The sequence below is a fragment of the Salmo trutta genome, chromosome 38, assembly GCF_901001165.1.
Source record: "Salmo trutta chromosome 38, fSalTru1.1, whole genome shotgun sequence".
Taxonomy (NCBI): domain Eukaryota; kingdom Metazoa; phylum Chordata; class Actinopteri; order Salmoniformes; family Salmonidae; genus Salmo; species Salmo trutta.
In genome coordinates, this window is record NC_042994.1 from 31,542,135 (window position 1) to 31,558,637 (window position 16,503).

The 16,503-nt window shown below is 42.0% G+C and overlaps 2 protein-coding genes across 2 annotated transcripts; both read left to right on the top strand.

Moving 5' to 3' along the window:
- The first annotated feature begins 3,080 nt into the window (after positions 1 to 3,080).
- LOC115177637 (piggyBac transposable element-derived protein 4-like) lies at positions 3,081 to 10,113 on the top strand. The gene is made up of 4 exons (XM_029738570.1): positions 3,081 to 3,108; positions 3,242 to 3,419; positions 7,112 to 7,352; positions 8,097 to 10,113. Exons 1-4 carry the CDS (start codon positions 3,106 to 3,108, stop codon positions 9,850 to 9,852), a joined length of 2,178 nt encoding a protein of 725 aa, XP_029594430.1. The 5' UTR covers positions 3,081 to 3,105; the 3' UTR covers positions 9,853 to 10,113.
- Positions 10,114 to 13,517: 3,404 nt separating this feature from the next.
- Positions 13,518 to 16,209, top strand: LOC115177673 (zinc finger protein 239-like). Its single transcript, XM_029738621.1, has 3 exons — positions 13,518 to 13,545; positions 13,681 to 13,855; positions 14,701 to 16,209. Exons 1-3 carry the CDS (start codon positions 13,543 to 13,545, stop codon positions 15,606 to 15,608), a joined length of 1,086 nt encoding a protein of 361 aa, XP_029594481.1. The 5' UTR covers positions 13,518 to 13,542; the 3' UTR covers positions 15,609 to 16,209.
- The last annotated feature ends 294 nt before the right edge of the window (positions 16,210 to 16,503 follow it).

Sequence of the window (16,503 nt, forward strand, 5' to 3'; positions counted from 1 at the left end):
CCCCAACTCCATACTGGAGCCATCTCCCCCTGGTACCCCCCAACTCCATACTGGAGCCATCTCCACCTGGTACCCCCCAACTTCATACTGGAGCCATCTCCCCCTGGCACCCCCCAACTCCATACTGGAGCCATCTCCACCTGGTACCCCCCAACTCCATACTGGAGCCATCTCCACCTGGGACCCCAACTCCATACTGGAGCCATCTCCACCTGGGACCCCAACTCCATACTGGAGCCATCTCCCCCTGGTCCCCCAACTCCATACTGGAGCCATCTCCCCTGGTCCCCCAACTCCATACTGGAGCCATCTCCACCTGGTACCCCCCAACTCCATATTGGAGCCATCTCCACCTGGTATGGACTACCATGACTATATCCAACTCCATGTGTTGCCACTATCATGTATACTACCATGACTATATCCAACCCAGTTCCATGTGTTGCCACTATCATGTGTCCTACCATGACTATATCCAACCCAACTCCATGTGTTGCCACTATCATGTGTCCTACCATGACTATATCCAACCCAACTCCATGTGTTGCCACTATCATGTATCCTACCATGACTATATCCAACCCAACTCCATGTGTTGCCACTATCATGTATCCTACTTGGCTGAAGCTTTGATCCAGTGGAAGAAGTATTGAGGACCAGAGAGGTTAAAGGTCACTTCAGGATACAGCTGTTACTCTGCACTATCAATAAATAATACAGTAATGAGAGAAAATGTATAGAATATTTAGGGCCCTATAACATCTCTATCTATATATAACATCTCTATCAAATATTTTTGAATTTTTCTTACCTAATTCCATTTATTTATTTATTATTCTGTTTTCTACGTTTAGTGATTCCAGGTTTCTGATTTGTCCCTGTTTTTCTCTCTAAATCACACTGTTAATAGGAAAAACAACAACATTGGATGTTTTAAGTCCACAACAATACTTAAACCACATCAAGAGACCACTTTTGAAGTCAGAAAAATCTAAGACATTTTCATTTTTGGGTGTAGATTCCCTTTAATTCATGTGGCACCAGCAAGAGCCTTGCTTGGTTAGTGGTGTCTCTGTAGCACACATGTGATTGCAGAGTTTGATGAACAAATCACAACTGGATTGATGCAAATAGTCATGATATCATTCTGCAAGGTAGGCATAGACTACTTTTTAGTTAATTGACAAGGTTTTTGGGAAAGCTTTTCTATCAACCAGAAGATGGTTGTCATTAGCATCATCGCTAACAGCTACACATAGTGGTAGACAAATACACTCAGACAGGGACATTTCCTGGCTGTTTCCTCTTCAGAAAGTTGAAGGAAAATACAAATCACTGATGCTAATTTAACGACGACTTGCAGGCAGTGGGTTCAAAATAACTATGAGGAAAAGTTAATCCAAATTATACCACCACCCAAAAGGCCACTTTAGAGACAGGAAGGGTAAAGGGACATGTGTTCTACACAGGTAGAGCCCTATCTGTCCATGTAGCCTTTTGCAAAGTGGGCACTGCTTCATGTGGCAACAACAACACTCACCTAAATAGTCCATATGCCACTGGGTGAGAGAAGTTTTCATTGTTTTTGGGCAGCATTATGTGAGGTGTTAATATGTGTTGTTAGCGATGAGCCTTGGTCAATTTGTCTCTGAATATGCCTCTTCAATCTGTCACCTAATCCTGCCTAATGGGCAGGTCAGCCCCGGAGGAAAGTATTGGCTGTAAGAAGTAAGAGAAAACATTTTACATATACATTTTAGTCATTTAGCAGACGCTCTTATCCAGAGCGACTTACAGTAGTGAATGCATACATTTCATACAATTTCATACATATCATACATTTTTTTCTGTGCTGCCCCCCCGTGGGAATCGAACCCACAACCCTGGTGTTGCAAACACCATGCTCTACCAACTGAGCTACAGGGAAGGCTCTGGTTGTTTTTAAATTACTTCTCATGACATTGCTTGACAGAATAAACATTGTAATGGAGATTTTGTTCCAATCTGTGTTGCCCACTCCAGTCAGCAGATGGCGATATGAGTATTTCAGGTGATGCTTCTTGCGTGACGTATAATCTAGTGGACGGAACTGGAGGCTTCTTCAACAGCGACAACATACTTCTGATTCAACAACCAACGCGGTGGTTTGCTAGCGAACATAAAACCGATTCATTGAAGCGTTTTAGACATATCTTGTGTATATTACTCTTAGTGTTTTGAACAAACTTCTGTTTACGTATCTACTAGCTCATTTCAACGTAATTTGCTTGTGAAATTAGCGAATGTGTTAACTTGATACTGCACTGCACTAGGCTAATCTCCCGGAGCATGAGTTCACTAAGCAAGACGGAGAAAGAAGCTCTGGTGAAAGGAGAGGAAGAAGCATTCAGAATGAAAAAGGAAAAACATGCCATAACATTGAAAGAAGAGAATGTAGTGAAAAAAGAGGAAGAACATTTTGGAGTGAAAGAGAAAGCTATCTCAATAAAAGAGGAGAGAAAATACGTTTTTGGAGTGAGAAAGGAGGAGGAGACTGAAGTACCGATTAATACCAGTGAGTATTGTCTTAAAAACAGGGGCACAAACTATGTTGTTGTTAATTTAATGTGTGGTTTTAAAGGGGCATTCTACTGAAGTTCTACACTTGAATATGTTGTTCAGTACTGTAGGAATTAAGGGACAATCCGCCATTGGTACATATATTTTGGGGACTTTTCAAGTAGATATATTGAATTCTCCACGTGGTCTATATTAAAGTGCAGCTCATCTAATATAACAGGCTTTTGAAATATAATATTGGAGCATAATTTATACTTAAAATATCAAAGGGACACAAGGCACCCAATTAGTGGAACGACCCTTTTACGTTCACAACACAAACAATATTTTATAAAATCATGATGAATGTGGCCATTTTAGGCCCTTTTTAGACATTCATGCCTCTTGTAAGACTGTGATTTTAAGAGACGGTCATAACTTTACAATCTGTTTGATGTTCTCATTCACACAGGAGAGAGACATGACTATTGTGGATCCTCTGGGAAGCCTCAACAACATCCTGATGCTGACGAGGCAGAGAAGAGTCTCTCCAGATCAGAACACCAGATGGTACAGCTTGGTCTGGTCTAGCATACAGCTTGCTCTATCAGGGTCTGGGCTGGGTTTCTGTAAAGCACTTTATGATAAGTGACATCAGCATCCATAATGATATGTGTCTGTGTCCCCTCTTTATGGTTACCAGGACAACGCCAGCCCTTCCTCCCTCCTGGAGTCCCCGTGTCGTGCCTCTCCTGGTAGCACCTTACTGCTGGGTATGAAGAGGTTGTCTGTGTTGCTGGTGGACTGCAGGAAAACAACGGGGCTGAGTGCAACTGTGAGAGGAGGAGAAGAGAAGAAAGGATCAGATTTGACTCATCAAAGTAAGTGCTGTAGTTTAGTTTGAACAAATAAAATAGATTTGCCCACTGGTTTCTGTTACCAGGACAACCAGCAGAGTTATGTTAGTTGACATGAAGATAGACTGGTGGATATGGATGTTATGAATATCATAACACTGAAAAATGTTTGAACAAATAAAATAGATCTGCCCACTGGTATCTGTTCCCAGTAGGGCTGTCCCCGACTAATACAAATACAGCTTTGCACACTGTTGGCATTCTCTCACCCAGCTTCATCTGGAATGCTTTTCCAACAGTCTTGAAGGAGGACTCGCATATGCTGAGCACTTGTTGGCTGCTTTTCCTTCACTCTGCGGTCCAACTCATCCCAAACCATCTCAATTGGGTTGAGGTTGGATGATTGTGGAGACCATGTCATCTGATGCAGCACTCCATCACTCCTTTTTGGTCAAATTGTCCTTACACAGCCTGGAGGTGTGTTTGGTCATTGTCCTGTTGAAAAACAAACGATAGTCCCACTAAGCGCAAACCAGATGGGATGGCGTATCACTGCAGAATGCTGAGATAGCCATGCTGGTTAAGTGTGCCTTGAATTCTAAATAAATCACTGACAGTGTCACCAGCAAGCACCCACACACCATCACACCTCCTCCTCCATGCTTCACGGTGGGATCCACACATGCAGAGATCATCAGTTCACCTACTCTGTATCTCACATAGACACGGCGGTTGGAACCAAAAATCTCAACTTTGGATTCATCAGACCAAAGGACAAATTTCCGCCAGTCTAATGTCCATTGCTGGTGTTTCTTTCCCCAAGCAAGTCTCTTGTTCTCATTGTTGTCCTTTGGTAGTGGTTTCTTTGCAGCAATTTGACCATGAAGGCCTGATTCACGATGTCTTCTCTGAACAGTTGATGTTGAGATGTGTCTGTTACTTGAACTCTGAAGAATTTATTTTGGCTCTCCTCGGTGGCCGACTTGAGTAAGATATTTAAGTGTTAACCCTCGCAGGTCTGCCGGCCCAGACGGCATCCCTATCCGCATCCTCAGGGCATGCGCAGACCAGCTGACTGGTGTGTTTACAGACATATTCAATCTCTCCCTATCCCAGTCTGCTGTCCCCACATGCTTCAAGATGTCCACCATTGTTCCCATCCCCAAGAAAGCAAAGGTAACTGAACTAAATGACTATTGTCCAGTAGCACTCACTTCTGTCATCATGAAGTGGTTTGAAAGACTAGTCAAGGACCATATCACCTCCACCCTAGACCCACTCCAATTTGCTTACCGCCCCAATAGATCCACAGACGATGCCATCACACTGCCCTATCCCATCTGGACAAGAGGAATACCTATGTAAGAATGCTGTTCATTGACTATAGCTCAGCATTCAACTCATCATTAAGCTCAAGGCCCTGGGTCTGAACCCTGCCCTGTGCAACTGGGTTTTGGACTCCTGACAGGCTGCCCCCGGGTGGTGAAGGTAGGAAACAACACCTCCACTCCGCTGTTCCTCAACATGAGGTCCCCTCAGGGGTGCGTACTCAGGCTCCTCCTGTACTCCCTGTTCACTCATGACTGCACGGCCAGGCATGAATTCAACACCATCATTAAGTTTGCCGATCACCAAATTCTCGAAAACGACATTGGAGGTGGCTTATAGTAGAGAAATTAAGATTTCATTATCTGGTAACAGCTCCAGTGCATATTCCTGCATGGCAATTGCACACTCCTTTGAGACATCTGTGGCATTGTGTTGTGTGACAAAACTGCACATTTTAGTGGCCTTTTATTGTCCCCAGCACAAGGTGCACCTGTGTAATGATCATGCTGTTTAATCAGCTTCTTGACATGCCACACCTGTCAAGTGGATGGATTATCTTGGCAAAGGGATATAAACACATTTGTGCACAAAATGAGAGAGAAGCTTTTGTGCATATGGAAAAAGTCAAATTATGTATCTTACAGCTATGAAGGTTATATATTTAGAACCACCTGCTCGATAGGAATCTATCGACGTCTGTGTCTTGAGTGTCCTAGAACTGTCTAGTTGTTTGTATTCTGACTTCTAAAACAGAATTAATAAGTAAGTAAACATATTATCAGAAATTACCAGGAAGCTCTACAACATTTGTTTTAACCTGTTGGGACTAGGGGGCAGTATTTGCACGGCCGGATAAAAAAACATACCCGATTTAAACTGGTTGCTACTCTTGCCCAGAAACGAGAATATGCATATAATTAGTAGATTTGGATAGAAAACACTAAAGTTTCTAAAACTGTTTGAATGGTGTCTGTGAGTATAACAGCACTCATATGGCAGGCCAAAACCTGAGAAGATTCCATACAGGAAGTGCCCTGTCTGACAATTTGTTGTCCTTCTGTTGCATCTCTATCGAAAATACAGCATCTCTGCTGTAACGTGACATTTTCTAAGGCTTCCATTGGCTCTCAGAAGGCGCCAGAAAGTGTAATGGGGTGTCTGCTGTCTCTGGGCGAAGAACAGCAGGAGAATGTGTGAGTGCTCAGCCTGGGGACAGTGACACTGGAGATGCGCGTTCATGAGAATTCTCCATTTTTTTTCTTTCAGCCTTTGAATGAATACAACGTCGCCCGGTTGGAATATTATCGCTATTTTACGAGAAAAATAGCATAAAAATTGATTTTAAACAGAGTTTGACATGCTTCGAAGTACGGTAATGGAATATTTTGTATTTTTGTCACGAAATACGCTCGCGCGTTACCCTTCGGATAGTGACCTGAACGCACGAACAAAACGGAGCTATTTGAATATAACTATGGATTATTTGGAACCAAAACAACATTTGTTGTTGAAGTAGAAGTCCTGGGAGTGCATTCTGATGAAGAACAGCAAAGGTAATCCAATTTTTCTAATAGTAATTCTGAGTTTAGGTTGCCCCAAATTTGGTTGGTGTCAAAATAGCTAGCCGTGATGGCAGGGCTATGTACTCAGAATATTGCAAAATGTGCTTTCGCCGAAAAGCTATTTTGAAATCTGACACCGCTCTTGCATAAAGGACTTCTGTATCTATAATTCTTAAAATAATTATGTATTTTGTGAACGTCTATCGTGAGAAATTTAGTAAATTCACCGGACGTTTGCGGTGGGTATGCTAGTTCTTAACATCACATGCTAATGTAAAAATCTGTTTTTTGATATAAATATGAACTTGATTGAACAAAACATGTATGTATTGTATAACATAATGTCCTAGGAGTGTCATCTGATGAAGATCATCAAAGGTTAGTGCTGCATTTAGCTGTGGTTTTGGTTTTTGTGACATATGCTTGCTTTGAAAATGGCTGTGTGATTATTTTTGGCAGGGTACTCTCCTGACAATCTAATGTTTTGCTTTCGCTGTAAGGCCTTTTTGAAATCGGACAATGTGGTTAGATTAACGAGAGTCTTGTCTTTAAAAGGGTGTAAAATAGTCATATGTTTGAGAAATTGAAGTTATAGCATTTTTGAGGTATTTGTATTTCGTGCCACGCGATTCCACTGGCTGTTGACTAGCGTCCCACCTCGCCCAGGGAGGTTAAAATCACACCAAGATTGTTTTAAATGATTAAATGTTTGAAAACTGGCCTCAGGTTGAGGGATCTGATTTGGATTAAACCTCATAGCAAGGCAGTTTTATCATGTGGAGGTTTCATTCAGTTCTCTCTTTAAATAAACACTGTCTTTGGCAGGAGAAAAACCAAACTTGGAGGAACCAAAGACGTCCAAACCAGCAAGAGGACACCTCTGCTCCCAGATTGGAAAGAGTTTTACCAAGTTAGGAAGCCTGAAAAGACATGAGAGGACACGCACTGGAGATGGGGAAAGTGACACAGAGTTACTACAGGACGAAGACGAGTCATTGAGCGAACATGGCTTTGACTCACAGACGGAAGATATGTTTTTACACGGGGAGGACATCGTTTTGGACTGGTAAGTTCTTCTTATGATAATGCCGTTGTTTGAAATTAATAATATCAAGTATTATCCATTTGAGATTTTTTTTATTTGCAATATATAAAAATATAATCAGTAATGAAATGTGTAAAGTACACGTATGTATGTGTGTATATATTTTTTTATATTGTACATATTTTAATATTATATCAATATTTTTTATATAAAAATGGAGTGGAGTTGAATGGAACAGCAAACACACCTCATCACCCTCCCTCTGCTCCGCACAATCACCTCACCACAGTGACTGCGCTCCCTCTACTCCGCACAATCGCCTCACCGCAGTGACCGCGCTCCCTCTACTCCACACAATCACCTCACCGCAGTGACCACGCTCCCTCTACTCCACACAATCACCTCACCACAGTGACCGCGCTCCCTCTGCTCCGCACAATCGCCTCACCACAGTGACCACGCTCCCTCTACTCCACACAATCACCTCACCACAGTGACCACGCTATATTGATTGTGCGGAGTAGAGGGAGCGTGGTGACTGGTGAGGTGATTGTTTGCTGTTCCATTCCATTGTTATATTAATGGCCATTGGAGGCTGTTGAGGGGAGGGCAGGCCCACAACAATGACCGGATTGGAATGGAACAGCACTTCACCATAGTGATTGTGTTCCCTCTACTCTATATTATACATATCTGTTTATTTTACCTGTTGATACAGGGCTCATCTGTAAAAGTATTCTTACTGAATTTTTTTTTCTTACACAGTGCCAGGGACTCGGATGAACAATGGGAACCCTCAATGTCAAGTTGTTCATCCCCCACTAATTCAGACGCTGAAGCTGGTTCATCCAGCCGGACCCCTGCTGTCTCCGGCTCCACACCTTCCCCCGCCCGGCCATCTAGAGGTGTGAAGAGGCCAGTCCAGAAGCGGAGGAGGGCCAGTGCACAACCTGCAGACAAAGGGACCGAGGGGCGTTGGCACACTGTGCTAGACGTGGATGTGGAACCAAGTGCACCAACATTTAGACCAAAAAGGCAGCCAGGACCTCAGATGGACATGACTGCAAAGTACAGCCCCCTTCATCTTTTCCAGATGTTTTTCTCCTTGTCAGTTCTGGATTCGCTGGTGTCTAACACCAACAAGTATGGGGCTAAGAAACAAGCAGGCAAGAAAGAGGCATGGAAGCCCATTTCCATCCAAGACCTGTACTGTTACATCTCACTGGTTATTTACATGGGGCTTGTGAAGTGTAAAAACCTGAAGGACTACTGGAGAACGTCAACACTCTACCAACTGCCTTTCCCCACCACTTTCATGTCTTGTAACAAGTTTCTGACTATCTCACGGGCGCTTCATATCAGTGACCCACAAGCTGACGACGACAATGACAAGAAGAGAGGCACAGCAAGCTTTGATAGGCTCTGCAAAATCAAACCTCTCTACCCCAGCATGGTTGAGGCCTGCAAGACCCATTTTCAGCCCAACCAGAACCTGTCCATAGATGAGAGGATGGTAGCCTCAAAGGCTAGAATTGGCCTCAAACAATATATGTGTAACAAGCTGTGTGGGTACAAACTGTTTGTTTTGGCCGATTCTGTGTGTTCCTACACTTGGAATTTGTTTGTTTATGGGGGGGAAAGCGGTTTTGCTACCGGTAAGGGACTTGGTTATGATTCCGTTATGGAGTTGTTGGATTTTCAACTGCTGGGGACGGGCTACAAACTGTTTATGGACAACTTCTACACAAGCCCTACCCTGTTCACAGACCTGAGGAAGCTGGATGTGTGGGCTTGTGGCACCATTCGTACCAACAGACAGGGTTTTCCAAAAACTAAAGTGAACGACATGCCTAAGAGGGCTGATAGGGGTACCATGCGATGGATTCGTAAAGATGACCTGCTCTTTGTAAAGTGGATGGATACCAGAGAGGTGGTCATGTGCACCACTATCCACAAATCCTTCAGTGGAAATCACGTCGTCAGGCGTGTGAAGGACGCTAATGGGGCATGGACCAAGAAAAATGTCCCCATTCCTGCTGCTGTGAAGGACTACAACAAGAGCATGGGAGGTGTGGACCTGTCAGATGCTCTGATAGGCTACAACAATGTTCTCCACATGACAATGAAATGGTACAGGACATTGTTCTACCACTTCATTGACATTGCTGTGGTGAATGCATTCGTCCTCCAGAAGGAAATGGCTAAGAGCTCTGGACAGACCTCCATGACACAGCTAGCCTTCAGAGAGCTGCTCATCCAGGAGCTTACTGGCTACGGCACAAAGTCCACTGCAGCACCTTCTGTCCCCTCTACTCCTGTCACCAGTGTTGTTCACATTCCCAAATTCCTATCTGCAGGCATGAATGTGCCTAAGGGCAAAAAGGGCACAGTAGGGAGGCGTCGTTGTGTTCTGTGTCACAGGAAAGGCCCCGTCACCTGCCCCACTTGTTCTGTTACCCTCTGCTTCACACCAGAAAGAGACTGCTATGGGACTTGGCATCAGCAGCACGATATTGTGTAGGACTGAGAATCTTCCAAATACTGTCATTCTAAAGTGTGTAATTTGTATTCTTTTTGTTCATTTTTTTTGAGAGAGGGTGTGTTAGGCATAGCATTTTTATATGTTGTATATAGTTATTTGCTTGAAAATGTATCACTTTACCAATTTGGCAACTTGGGTACATTTGGCCAACTTGTGGGACACCTGGGTGACTTCATGCTAAATGTCATGTAGCTCGCTCATTCCTGAAGTGATCAGTCTAAAACTTTACACACACTGCTGTCATCTAGTGGCCAAAATCTAAATTGCACCTGGGCTGGAATAATACAATATGGCCTTTCTCTTACATTTCAAAGATGATGGTACAAAAAAAATACAAAAGTTTTTTTCTTTGTATTATCTTTTACCAGATCTAATGTGTTATATTCTCCTACATTACTTTCACATTTCCACAAACTTCAAAGTGTTTCCTTTCAAATGGTACCAAGAATATGCATATCCTTGCTTCAGGGCCTGAGCTACACGCAGTTGGATTTGGGTATGTCAATAAAGATGAAAATGGGTGGATCCAACATTCATGAACCTTCACTATCTTCATTGCTAAACTAGCAACAATGTCTATTGTTATTCTAAATGACCTTCCTGGCCGTATGAAAGCCTAGCTAAATACAATGTTGGTGTCAGTTTTCATGTCTTTGGTTATGCTAACAATTGTTTATTAGATTATATTTCTCAATAAGAATAATGTTTTAATTCTATATGGGTCACACCTTGCTTTGGTCATGTGTTCTCTTATGGGTCAATTATTTTAATTAGAATATAGCAATTATGCTCTCTCCTCAATCACTTACAGGGCCTTTTGAAAGTATTCAGACCCTTTGACTTTTTAAACATTTTATGTTACAGCCTTTTTCTAAAGTTGATTAAATAAAACAATTTCTTAAACAATCTACACGCAACAATTTTTTGCACATTTCTTAAAAACAAGAAGCAGATACCTTATTTAGATAAGTATTCAGACCCTTTGCTATGAGACTCGAAATTGAGCTCAGGTGCATCCTGTTTCCATTGATCATCCTTGTGATGTTTCTACAACTTGGAGTCCACTTGGGGTTAATTCAATTGATTGGACATGATTTGGAAAGGCACAGACCTGTCTATATAAGGTCCCACAGTTGACAGTGCATGTCAAAGCAAAAACCAAGCCATGAGGTCAAAGGAATTGTCTGAAGAGGAAGTTTTTCGTTGGTTTCTGATTTGTCCCTGTTTTTCTCTCTCAAAATCACACTGTTAATAGAGAAACTACACAATTGGATGTGAGTCCACAACAATACTTAAACCACATCAGGAGACCACTTTTGAAGTCTGAGGAAAATCTGAAAATGGTATTTGGGGTGTAGATACCCTTTAATTCAAGTGGCACCAGCAAGAGCCTCGCTTGGTTAGTGGTGTCTCTTTTGCACACGTGATTGCAGAGTTTGCTGAACAAATCACAACTGGATTGATGCAAATAATCATGATATCATTCTGTCAGGTAAACATAGACTACTTTGTAGTTAACATTTAGTTGACAAGGTTTTTGGGAAAGCTTTTCTATCAACCAGAAGATGGTTGTCATTAGCATCATCGCTAACAGCTACACATAGTGGTAGACAAATGCACTCAGACAGGGGCATTTCCTGGCTGTTTCCTCTTCAGAAAGTTGAAGGGAATAAAAATCACTGATGCTAATTTAATGACGACTTGCAAGCAGTGGGTTTAGAATAACGATGACAAAAAATGAATCCAAATTATACCACCACCCAAAAGGCCACTTTAGAGACTGGAAGGGTAAAGGGGCATGTGTTCTACACAGGTAGAGCCCTATCTGTCCATGTTTCCTTATGCAAAGTGGGCACTGCTTCATGTGGCAACAACAACACTCACCTAAATAGTCCATATGCTACTGGGTGAGAGAAGATTTCATTGTTTTTGGGCAGCATTATGTGAGGTGTTATTATGTGTTGTTAGCGATGAGCCTTGGTCAATTTAGCTAGGAATATGCCACCCTCTTCAATCTGTCACCTAATCCTGCCTAATGGGCAGGTCATCCCTGGAGGAAAGTATTGGCTGTAATAAGTAAGAGAAAATATAACATCTGGTTGTTTTTAAATTACTTCTCATGACATTGCTTGACAGAATAAACATTGTAATGGAGATTTTGTACCAATCTGCGTTACCCACTCCTGTCAGCAGATGGCGATATTAGTATTTCAGGTGATGCTTCTTGCGTGACGTATAATCTAGTGGACGGAACTGGAGGCTTCTTCAACAGCGACAACAGGCTTCTGATTCAACAAAGGCGGTGGTTTGCTATCGAACATAAAACTGAAACATTGAGGCGTTTTAGACCAATCTTGTGTATATTAATCTTAGTGTTCTGAACATAATTCTGTTTACCTATCTACTAGTTCATTTAAACGTAATTTGCTTGTTAAATTAGCAAATGTAGTAAATTGATACAGCACTAGGCTAATCTCCCGGAGCATGAGTTCACTAAGCAAGACGGAGAAAGAAGCTCTGGTGAAAGGAGAGGAAGAAGCTTTCAGAATGAAAAATGAGGAAGAGGAGGCTATCACATTGAAAGAAGAAGAGGATGATATTACAGTGAAAGAGGAAGATGGGAAAGAGGTTGTCAGAGTGGAAAAAGAGGAGGTAGAAGCTTTCAGAATCAAAAACGAGGAAGATGACATAACATTGAAAGAAGAGAGTGTAGTGAATGAAGAGGAAGAACATTTTGGTGTAAAAGAGGAAGAGGAAGCTATCTCAATAAAAGAGGAGGAGGAAGAGGGAAGTTTCGATTACCACCAGTGAGTACAGTCTTTAAAACAGGGTCACAAACTATGCAGTTGTTGAACTAATGGGGTGGGTATAATTTGTGGAACGTCACAACAGGAATCTGTTCCAAAAACTTCGTAAAGTACAAGGTTGCCAACAAACAGCGCATACAAATTAGCATGAATAATTCACCTAGCTAACTAGCTAACTAACTAGCTGCCGAATAGGTATCAACTCACCATGTAGCTTATTCTTAATGTTTGTCCGTAGGCTACCAGAGTGAGGACAGACATTTTTCAGAATAAACTTGGTGAGTGAAAAACCTAATGAAATAGCCCACTCCCTACCTGGTATCTTATTCTGCCGCTAAACAACTTTGTATGCGCTGTTTGTTGGCAACCTTGTTACTTACGAAGTTTTTGGAACATATTCCTGTTGGAACGTTACACAAATTATACCCACCTGAACAAATGTGGGGTTTTAAAGGGGCATTATACTGAAGTTCTACACTTGAATATGTTGTTCAGTACTGTAGGAATTGTTAAAGGTGCAATCTGCCATTGGTACATATATTTTGGGGTCTTTTAAATTAGATCTGTTGAATTCTCCATGTGGTCTACATTAAAGTACCTCTCATCTAATACAACAGGCTTTTAAAATTCAATATTGGTGCATCATTTCTACTTATAATATCATAGGGAAGCAAAAGGCACCCATTTAGTGGAACAACCCTTTCACATTTTAGGCCCTGTTTAGAGATATTAATGCCTCTTGTAAGACCCTATGATTGTTCACACAGGAGAGAGACATGACTATCGTGGATCCTCTGGGGAGCCTCAACAACATCCTGATGCTGACGAGTCAGAGAAGAGTCTCTCCAGATCAGAACACCAGATGGTACAGCTTGGTCTGGTCTAGCATACAGCTTGCTCTATCTGGGTTTGGGCTGGGTTTCTGTAAAGCACTTTATGACAACAGTGGCATCAGCATCCATAATGATATGTGTCTGTGTCCCCTCTTTATGGTTACCAGGACAACGCTAGCCCTTCCTCTCTCCTGGAGTCCCCGTGTCGTGTCTCTCCTGGTAGCACCTTACTGCTGGGTATGAAGAGGTTGTCTGTGCTGCTGGTGGACTACAGGAAAACAACGGGGCTGAGTGGAACTGTGAGAGGAGGAGAAGAGAAGAAAGGATCAGATTTGACACAAAGTAAGTGCTGTAGTTTAGTTTGAACAAATACAATAGATCTGCCCACTGGTATCTGTTACCAGTAGGGCTATCCCCGACTAATACAAATACAGCTTTGCACACTCTTGGCATTCTCTCAACCAGCTTCACCTGAAATGCTTTTCCAACAGTCTTGAAGGAGTTCCCACATATGCTGAGCACTTGTTGGCTACTTTTCCTTCACTCTGCGGTCCAACTCATTCCAAACCATCTTAATTGGGTTGAGGTCGGGTGATTGTGGAGGCCAGGTCATCTGATGCAGCACTCCATCACTCTACTTCTTGCAGAATATTGTGGTAACCATGCTGGTTTATTGTCCCCAGCACAAGGTGCACATGTGTTATGACCATGCTGCTTAATCAGCTTCTTGATATGCCACACCTGTCAGGTGGATGGAATATCTTGGCAACGGGATGTAAACAAATTTGGGCACAAAATTGGAGAGAAATAAGCTTTAGTGCGTATAGAAAAAATCACATTCTGTATCGTACAGCTATTAAGGTTATATATATATGGTTGTATGGTATTATATATATATACAAACCACCTGCTCGAAAGGAATCCAGTGATGTCTGTGTCTTGAGTGTCATAGAACTGTCTAGTTCTTTGTGTTCTGACTTCTAAAACAGAATGAGTAAAATAAGTAATGTAAACATATTATCATTAATTACCAGGAAGCTGTACAACATTTGTTTTAAATTTTGAAATGTTTGAGAACTTGCCTCTGGTTATTAATGGATGTGATTTGGATTAAACCTCATAGCAAGGCGTTTTTATCATGTGGACGTTTCAATCAGATCTCTCTTTAAATAAACACTCTTTGGCAGGAGAAAAAACAAACTCGGAGGGACCAGAGCCAGAGATGTCCAAGCCAGCAAGACGACACCTCTGCTCCCAGATTGGAAAGAGTTTCATCAAGTTAGGAAACCTGAATGCTCATGAGCGAATGTACACAGGGGAGACGCCATACCATTGCGCCCACTGTGGAAAGCGTTTTAAACGGTTAGACACCCTGAAATCTCATGAGCGAACACACACAGGGGAGAAGCCTTTCCATTGCTCCCAGCGTGGAAAGAGTTTTAGCCAGGTAGGAAACCTGAAAACTCATGAGCGAATACACACATGGGAGAAGCCTTTCCATTGCTTCCAGTGTGGAAAGAGTGTCAGCCACTTAAGAAATCTGAAATCTCATGAGCGAACACACACAGGGGAGAAGCCTTTCCATTGCTCCCAGTGTGGAAATAGTTTTATGCGGTTAGTCAACCTCAAAACTCATGAGCGAATACACACAGGGGAGAAGCCATACCATTGCGCCCAGTGTGGTGAGAGTTTTAGCCGGTCAGGAATCCTGAAAGCTCATGAGCGAACACACACAGGTGAGAAGCCTTTCTATTGCTCCCAGTGCGGAAAGAGTTTTAGCCAGGCAGGAACCCTGAAAGCTCATGAGCTAATGCACATAGGGGAGAAGCCTTTCCATTGCTCCCAGTGTGGAAAGAGTTTTAGCCACTTAAGAAATCTGAAAGCTCATGAGCGAATACACACAGGGGAGAAGCCTTTCCATTGCTCTCAGTGTGCAAAAAGTTTTACCCATTTTGGAAATCTGAAAGAACATGTGAGACTGCACACAGGGGAGAAGCCTTACAAATTCTCAGACTGTGGGAAGACATATTGCTCATCACAGTCACTTAAACGTCATGTGAGAATCCACACAGGAGAGAATAATTACTTATCCTAGTGTGTATATTGATATTTCACATCACATTGACTTAAAATTCATCAGAGAACATACACAGTGCTCCCATTGTCTTATATTGTTGACTGAGAATGTGTTTACTTGTTTATACCATATGAAATGAAATGGTACAAAGTATACTCAAACATATATTTGTATGTTTATTATAAAACATGAATTGAATATGGAGTATGTCAGTTTGAATATAGAGTAGATCAGATTCCATGTGTTTAAATGGTCCTTTTTTAAACTCTGACTATGTGTGTTTATCTGGGTGTGTCATTGTTGGCCCACTGATGATTTAATGAAATGAAAATGTTCATAGACTCTGTAATGGAAAATGTTAATTGTATGTGTCCACATAACTGAGTATGTGACTAACCTTGTGAAACTGTCCTATTATAATCTCCTGTTCTTGGGAGTATCATCCTGTGTTGCAGATCAGCTGCACCTGCGTCCTTGTATGAATAAAGTCCCTCCCAGGAACAGGAAACTATAAAGATACGTGCTCATCACCCAATGCTTCAGGAATTCAGACTGTCTCCTCTGCGCTGTGTTACTCTGTTATTCTCTCTGAGCTCAGAAATAAAGAATCTTGGTTTCATTTGGACTCCGCAGATCCTTATTTATAATATCCACCACAACTCTCCCACAGATTGCTGTTTATCATTGTCTCAATGAAGAGTTCCTCGTTCGACTTTATTGGGGGCATTTACAAGCCTCCCACTGGTTGAATAAACGTTGTTTCAATGTCATTTCAACAAAGCAAATCCATGTGATGATGTTAGATGTGGGAAACTGACTGGATTTGTAAAAATCCATCAACATCAGGTATTTGTATTTATTTTTCACTCAACTGGCAACATAAATACAATGACAGGTGATATTTGTATTGATT